The following is an 8,409-nucleotide window of genomic DNA, read 5'->3' as shown; positions in this document are numbered from 1 at the left end:
TTCAAGACCCCTTTTTAGAGAAGAACTCAAGACCTCCTCACGAAGAAGACCGTTACCATTGCATCATCCCTAATTGATCATGTACCATGTATCGTTCCATGTTTCCGAGGATCTAACACTTTTGAGACTTGTTCTTGTTAGTTTGAGTGTTCCTCTTGTGTTTTCCCTCGTTTTCCTCCTCGTGTTCATCACAGGATCCACTCCTTTCGTGAAAGATCGGCCCCTAGAGTTCCTACCCTACATCACATTTTTATTTTTATTCAGCTTGTAAAACTATGCTATTTTATTCAATTCAAACTATGTTATTTGACTATATGTTTAAATGCAAATTCATCAGTGCAAAATAGGGCGGCCAGCCGACACATATGGGTCGGCACGTTGGACGCGCTGCCGACCCATATCTAAAACAAGGCGGACGGCCGACCCAAACGGACAAAAAGCGGACGAAATCGCCGTCCATTTGGGTCGCCCCATTGGAGTTGCTCTTAGATGACTAAAATAGTATTCTAAAAACTCTTACAGAGGGGGAACATGACATAACTGAGAAATAGATTCCACATCGACAATGACACATCTAAAAAAACTGACAGCATAACAGCATTACTATGGTCACTGAACATTTCAGCAGTATATCATGGGAGTATGTGATCAAGTGCCAGGAATATGTCACAACTTTGGTAAGTAAGCAAACTAGACATTGCTGTATATAAAAGCAAGAATACTCCATCTCTGCATCCACATCTAAAAAGAGACAAAATTGGCAAAAGCTTGGAAACCAAGTTCCTTCTCAATCATCTGCAGTCAAGCTGGAGAAAACGTTCCTTTCCCTGTTCCTGATATAGGTGCCTCATGCTTGAATCAACAGGAGGAACAACCAGTCGATACTACACCTTGCAAAACACCTGTAGGAGAACAACCAAGAGAGGAACCGAGATCATTAGGATGTCAAAATCAGAATCATCTCATAAAAAAAAGGAAACGGGGGTAATATTTGTCATCTAGATGGTCATCATCTCAAGTAAAAGGTTTACAACCTCGGGTTTAACATAATATTTTCCAACATTATTGACTAAACTGTCAAGCAGGCAAGCACAGGCAACCTCAAATAAGATAAGACATGCATGGCCCTCCATAATAGACTACAATGACATTAGCAACTAGCACAGATTTACAACTCAGCAAAAGATTAACAGAAACAAGGAAATGGTATCACAGGGCAAAAGGCTGCAAACATTTCATAGGCCAGTCTGCTTCACTAATTCTTTCTGCAAGGCTACAACTGCACAATGGAACAATACCAGCATGCTTTACCTGACACCATCATGATAAAAATTTGCTAAAAAATATTTCCCCAGGCACAAAAACTACAACAGAATCTAATGTGAAGAATAAAAGGAGCCAGTTCTAGTCTCCTACATAAAGCAAGAGATGGTAGAAAACCAATACTATGCAGTGAGAAGTAGACAAAAATCAAGTACCTCAACAAAGTTCTGTGAGAAGATTAATCTGGGCTTAATTCTGCGCTTCAAACTCCTGCTTGCTCATGAATATTGCAACCGGCTCACCAGGGGAAGGCGGATTCTTGTCCAGCAGAGAAGCATGCTTTCCAGCTTTGGCACGAGCAGCTCCATCAAATGCCGACAGGACCTCAACATGCTCAAGACCCAACTGCCTTCTGATCAGCTCCAGGTTCTCCTCAAGCACATTTATTTCACCAAAAGGAAGCTTCAAATTTAGAGCCTGGGGACCAACATTCCTTGCTTCATCTTTCTTGAACCTGATGAAAGGCATGCAGAGCTTCTGTACTTGTTTGAAACTTGTTTCGCGGTCGATGAAGCAGTTCCTCAATGCTTCGCTAATCTCCTCGTCAGGGGCAAAGGAGCGTGCTTGGCTATCAAAATTTGATTGAAGCACCCTCAAACATTGCTCTTTCCATCCATCATAGTGCTCATTGACATATATCAGACCAACTGTGAGCTTGTTTTCTGCTGATGGAGTAGGTGCAGCTCCCTTCTTGGGTTTCTTGGAACCAGACTCCTGCTTCTGAAGCAACTTCCTCATTAAAACAATGGAGTCCTGCAAGTATTTGTTTGCACTTCTTAGAGTAGGATCCGGGGTGCCTGCAACTGGCCAGCCAGCTTTTATTGCAAAACCTTCCTTCTTCAGAATCTTTTGCCACACATGCTCAGCATAGTGGGGACAGATCGGGGTGATAAGCTTGGTCTGGATTTCCATAAACCGCCCCAACAACTCACGGTTCATGCCCGCCGCTCCACAAGAGAGTCTGTACTCATCTCTAGCCAGTTGTAGGTCATAGAAACCAGACTTCAGGGCATCTCTGAACATGAAGGCATTGTAGCTCTTCTCAGTTTCTTTTACAGCAATGTTGATCTCATTAGCAAACACATGGTCAGCATAAGTAGAGGGAGGACCGCCTCTCAAAGAAGATTCAGCAGCTATAACTTCTTCCATCCATGCGATTTCCTTTGTAAGCCTCAAAATAGCAGCATTTGCAGTTTCAGTAACAAAGTTTGCATCGTCCATACCATCGCCAGCATCAGCAAGGGCAAACCTAGTGGCATCCGAGGAATATCTTAGAATAGCCTCCTTGAGAGTCAGGAAGTTCCCTGTGGACTTGGACATCTTCTCAGAGTTAAGCATAAGATGCCCATTGCAACGAAAACCACGAGGCCAATGATGCCCTGGAAGAAGTGCTGTATGATTGTAGATGCTGAATGTCAGGTGGTTCTGGATAAGGTCCTTCCCAGATACCCGAATATCAAAGGGGTACCAATACTTGAACTCTTGCTTCATTTTGCTCAAGAGGGCAGGAGAGATGCTGCTATTGGGTGCTGGACCATCACAGAACACATATTCCCATACTTCATCTGTCATTTCTTCAGGCTTGATAGAAGATATTTCTTCTCCATACATGTTACCATTTTGTAAATGATGTGCAATGGTGTAATAAGCCATGTACAGGGTTGAATCTGAAAGAGATTCTACCAGGAACTGCTCGTCCCATGGAATGCGAGTACCTAGGCCAAAAGAGCGAGAACATGCCCACTGGTTCAGCCAGCCCAACGTGTGTTCGAATCCGTTACGGGTTTCAGCTGAGAATGTATTCATATTTTCCAAACATTTGACTGCCTTCTGCTTCCATTCAGTTTCACCGTAAGTTATGTACCACTGATCTGTAAGAGCAACGACACACTCATCGCCGGATCTTGACATGACTTTCTTCTCAGGCTCACTATACAACACAGCAGAGCCTTCTCCAAGAAGCTTGTTCTTTATCAGTGGCTTCGCTTCTTGAACCTTTCTACCATCAAACTCCCCTGCAATCATCACTCCATCAGTAAATCCTTTAAGGTATGTCATCCTTTTTGCTTCAGCAAGCTTCTCCTTGTCATTCTGGCTCTTAATCTTAAGATCAAGGCACACCTTCTCAGCTGATTTATCCCCAAACTCAGGTATGTTGATTATTGGTATGATATTAAATGGAAGAACCCACTCATCTTGGACCCCATACTTCTGTCTCAAAGCAGGCTTTGTGATTAAATCTTGCAGTGCCATGTAATCATCTGGGGAATCACTTGGCACACTAGTCACGATGCCAGTACCTTTATCTGTCAAGATAGTGAGCATGGGAAGTGCATATATGATTTCATTGAATGAAAGAGGAGACTTTAATGGCAACCCAATCAAATCATTGCCAGTAAGCTCAGCTAAGCAGGTGGGCTTTTCTGGGACCCTGGATAGATGCTGATATGCAAGATTAAGGGCTGACCTTGCTGTCACAATGAAGACATCAGTTTCATTGATCTCAAAAGCCCCATAATTCCCATCAGGCAATACCCAACAGTTTGTTTGCCCATACATTGTCTCAGGTCTTAATGTAGCAGCTGCCAGATAAACATTCTTTCCTTCCAAGACCTTCAACTTGGGGGGAAAAGGTGGGATCACCATCATTTTAATCAACACATATTCTTGTGGCTGCACACCTTCACCTGATGCCCTATCATGATCAGCACAAGGTTGGCCATCCAGTGGTGAGTAGATCGTGTACCTCATATCCTTGACAACTTTGCCCATTTTCTTCAGCTTCCTCATCTGCCAGCGAACAAAAGCATCATAGAAAGGATTCATATCAGTGGTTATGAATGAGCGCCTCCAATCACAACCCAGGCCAAACTCCTTAAGATCCTCCTTTGCCAGCGGAGGGAAGTGGGTCAACCAGTGAGACGGATCCTGAAATTTGGCGATTTTTTCATCTGTCAGTTCAAAGCCCTTCATGATCTCCCACTGGAACTTCTGCATGCCGGTCTTTGCAGCAGCCTTAGATTTCTTACTCTTAAATTGCCCTGGGGCAAGAGCAGCCTGGTCAGCCTGGCTATCATCTGCCACTTCAGCACTTGAATCATCCTCTGCTGCAGGGAACACTGGAGGATTTCCATACTGTTGAATCTCCCTAGCAAGTTTATCAGCTGAGGCCTTGATGGGCATCCCAGTACAATGAAAAGCAAACGGCAAAAGGACATTCGAGCCACGGAGTCTGTGGTATGCAGCACCGAACTCAAGCTTGGACAGTGAGAAGGCGTGACCCAGATGTAGCAATCCATTCATGTAAGGGTACGGAAAATTGCCAAAGAATTTTTCACCAGGGCCAGGAGGTCCATTGCCAGGTTCAGCCTGAAAAACCTTGCTCTCCTCCCAGCAAGTTTGAGCATCTGATTGGATCTTGAGCAAAAGGTCTCTACGTGCATGACTCTTGGGTCCTTCAGTATTTGACGACATTTTCCTGAATGATCAACAAAAAGAAAAGGTGTCAAAAGGGCAAGCATCTGAATTTAATCTAACTCAGGAATAAATTAATAAATATCTTAGATACATCGACGAAACATTGTTTTTGGACGAATTGTAGTAGTGCAATCTCCTTGAATATCTCTTTTCAAACATAGCTGACAAACTCATGGATAGGAAAGCCATGTGATGAAGCTAATTATGTAACAGAATCATAATAAGCCATAAGCAAACATCATCAAGATATCAAACAAAATTGGCCTTCTAACAAGCTAATTATGGAGGATCAGGTAAGCTGGTGTTATGTTGCATAGTCTTCTAACAATGTAATGTTTCTTCTGACACTGATATTGTGTGTACTGTGTAGGTTGGTATATTTGATGCAACAGACAGCACAAGAGAAAGAAGATATATGCTAATGGAGATGGCTGGAGAGAACTGCAAGGCAATTAACATTTGAAATCACAGTGGACATGGTTCTTTGACCTTTCCTATTAAGTATCTTGAGCTAAAATTGATTCACGTGGATGAAAGTCAACATAATACAGTCACGGCACAGACAGTTTGTGGGTTAGTATAATTAATTTGCTTTTGTGCATTTGGTACATTTCTGTCCTTTGTCACCCTGGACAACGCTGGCTAACTGAACTCACTTTCTGCAGATAATATGTCTGGAGACAATATGTAAGGATCGAAACATAATCGAAAGGAACGTAAGCTTAAAATTCAGCAAAGTGCTGACTGTGCTGACCAGTTAGAAACCAAAAGTCCCTCGAAATTCGCCCTGTGCTAGAAAGATTGATATTCATGACCTTATTTCTGTTAAATTTTGCAGGCCGGATTATGAAGCTGGATTGCAGGACTTGCAGAGCCAGGAACAGAAGCTACGCATCACTTGGGCCAACTACGAACCCACAAACTAGAAGAACGCCGCCAGATTATAGTACAAAACATAAGAATCAACATCGATCTGCCTGCCCCGAAGCTAAATCACAGGACAGCTAAAGCTCACAGTTTCCCCGTGCACTCAACCAGTACGAAATTCGTCATCGCATCACTAACCCGTCGACTCCGCGGCGGCACTTTTCTACTGTCCTAGCAATCAATCGCGCGGATGGACAGGGGGGCGGAACAGGATGGGTACCTGACGACGGCGCGCGAGGCAGGGAGCCGCAGCAGCCGCAGGGCGGGGAGCAAACCGGGAGCCAGCAGAATGCGACGGCGACGGAGACGGGGGAGGAGGAGGCTGCGGATGGAAGGAGGACTAGGGTTTATCCTGGCACACTGTCACGTGGGCCTTGATTGACGACTTGGCGTGCACGAACCGGTTGAGGCTGGAACGGGCCGCCCAAGGAACTTGATTCAGGAGGCCAGGGATTTCATGACGTCGGTTGGACATCACGATCTCTCCCTTTTTTTTACCGACAATTTTACCCTTAAGTTTCACGCTTTTCACAGGATTTACCTCATTTAAGATAAATTCATTCATTTTATGCCAATTATTTGCCGGTTTTTATTCCTTGTGAGAAAGCTAATTATTTTTATGAAGATAAAACTAGCAAATACTCCCTCCGTCCGAAAATACTTGTAATCAAAATGCATAAAAGGGATGCATCTAGAACTAAAATACGTCCAGATACATCTCCTTTTATCCATTTTGATGACAAGTATTTCCGGACAAAAGGAGTAGTTAATTAAATGGAGTAAGTTTTGTCGAGAAACTTGAAACTTGAAGGTAAAAATGGAATTGACGCTAAATCTCTATGCAAAGGATGGCTAGTTCAATGGGAATGCTAACTCTAAGGACCGAATACATTGCTTCGTTGGGTGTCCTAGAATTCGATTCCAAAATTTTGATGACCTCAAGTTGAATGACATACTGTACAAAGAGATGGCTAAATGGATTACGCGGTTTCCAGTTTATAAGAAAAATTATAAAATTAAAAGGAGTGGATGTATTTGAAAAGTAATAAGATGTACTCTCACTAAAAGAAAAGTAACAGGATGTTGAAAACATGCATATGACCTCTTAGGTTGGCGAAATTGCACAAATAGAACAAGCATGGTATTGCAAGTCATGTCATCTTAAATCAAATGGTATACTATTGAATACTGCATGAACTTGCGTGGAAGATTGTCCAACTATGGCAAAGTTAAACAAAGATTAGTTTTCAAGAGATTTGAGTCAACAAAAGTATTCAAATGAGTTATAGTGTAAATTAAGCGCGTGAAGGAAACAGATAGTATAAAAGGAGCTATGAAAATCGTGATCCTTCAAAATTACTCCCTCCGTTCCTAAATAATTGTTTTTTTAGACATTTTAAATGACTACTATATACGGATGTATGTAGACATACTTTAGAATGTAGATTCACTCATTTTGCTTCGTATGTAGTCACTTGTTGAAATGCCTAGAAAGACAAGTATTTAGGAACGGAGGGAGTGTTATTGGAGGTGTATATATACAGGTGTAAATTATAAATAACTAAGGTTAATCAGTAACTTCAGCATAACAGCCCCCGTAGCTCAGTTGGTTAGAGCGTTGGTCTTATGAGCCGAAGGTCGCGGGTTCGAGCCCCGCCGGGAGCACCTTTTTTACTCGTTCGTATCTGTACTTTTTTTTTCTCTTTCATTTTTCCCTTATTGTTTGTATCTGTACTTTTTTTTTCTCATTCGATTTTTTTTCTTATCGTTCGTATTTGTACCTTTTTTTGCCTTATTGTTCGTATATGTACTTTCTTTTGTCCTTATTCAATTTTTTTCTTATTTATCGAATCTGTACTTTTCTTTTCTCCATTGGTGACAACAACAGGTGTTGTACTTCTGTGCACTAAAGATCGAGGTGTAATTTTTATTATTTCTGATGTTTTTTGTATTATTATGATTGAAAATGAATACTTTCTATGTATTAAAATAAGTGTTTCAACTTTATACTAATTTTATATTAAAGTTACTGTAAAGTTTATTATTTTTTATGTTCGTTGTACTATTATAATTGGAGATGAATATTTCTTCCTACCTAGAATAAGTGCCTTTATAGTACAAAGTTTCCTGTTATAATTGGAGATGAATACTTCCTCCGTCTTTCGTCACTTATTTTAGAATAGAAAAAGTAGATTGAAAGGTTTCTCGCAAAAAAAAAAACTGACGTTGGTACTTAGGTGTCATACACGCCATCATTGCTAGTTGGTCGTACCTTCAATCTCTTTTTTTATGTGTTCCAGGCTATGCGGTAATTTTTACATTTGTCAGATAGTTAGGTTTCTGATGTCCCAGGCTATGCGATTTCTTTTCTTATCGTTTGTATCTGTATTTTTTTTCTCATTCATTTTTTTCTTATCGTTTGTATTTATATTTTTTTCTCTATCTGTACTTTTTTTTTCTCATTCGATTTTTTCTTATCGTTCGTATTTATACCTTTTTTGCCTAATTGTTCATATATGTATTTTCTTTTGTCCTTATTCATTCTTTTCTTATCTATTGAATATGTACTTTTCTTTTCTTCATCGATGACAACTATACCTGGCCATCCCTCGGCCCGATGCAAAAAACCTAGGCCCGAGCCCAGTTGTCCGGTCTAAAAATCGTGCCCGAGCCCGGCCCATC

At 41.3% G+C, this 8,409-nt stretch overlaps 1 protein-coding gene and 1 non-coding gene across 2 annotated transcripts; one reads left to right on the top strand and one right to left on the bottom strand.

Moving 5' to 3' along the window:
• Positions 1-575: 575 nt before the first annotated feature.
• Positions 576-6,138, bottom strand: LOC125543488 (leucine--tRNA ligase, cytoplasmic-like). Its single transcript, XM_048706853.1, has 3 exons — positions 5,948-6,138; positions 1,479-4,801; positions 576-902 (listed from the first exon to the last, which is right to left on the bottom strand). The coding sequence occupies exon 2, from the start codon at positions 4,795-4,797 to the stop codon at positions 1,513-1,515; it is 3,285 nt and encodes a 1,094-aa protein (XP_048562810.1). The 5' UTR covers positions 4,798-4,801; positions 5,948-6,138; the 3' UTR covers positions 576-902; positions 1,479-1,512.
• A 1,180-nt stretch (positions 6,139-7,318) lies between these two features.
• On the top strand, positions 7,319-7,392 carry TRNAI-UAU. The gene has a single exon. It is a non-coding gene; the product is annotated as a tRNA-Ile (tRNA).
• Positions 7,393-8,409: the final 1,017 nt, after the last annotated feature.

Source organism: Triticum urartu, chromosome 3 (assembly GCF_003073215.2).
Source record: "Triticum urartu cultivar G1812 chromosome 3, Tu2.1, whole genome shotgun sequence".
Lineage (NCBI taxonomy): Eukaryota > Viridiplantae > Streptophyta > Magnoliopsida > Poales > Poaceae > Triticum > Triticum urartu.
The sequence above is the reverse complement of the archived record's forward strand: the minus strand, read 5'-3'. Positions and strand labels throughout refer to the sequence as shown.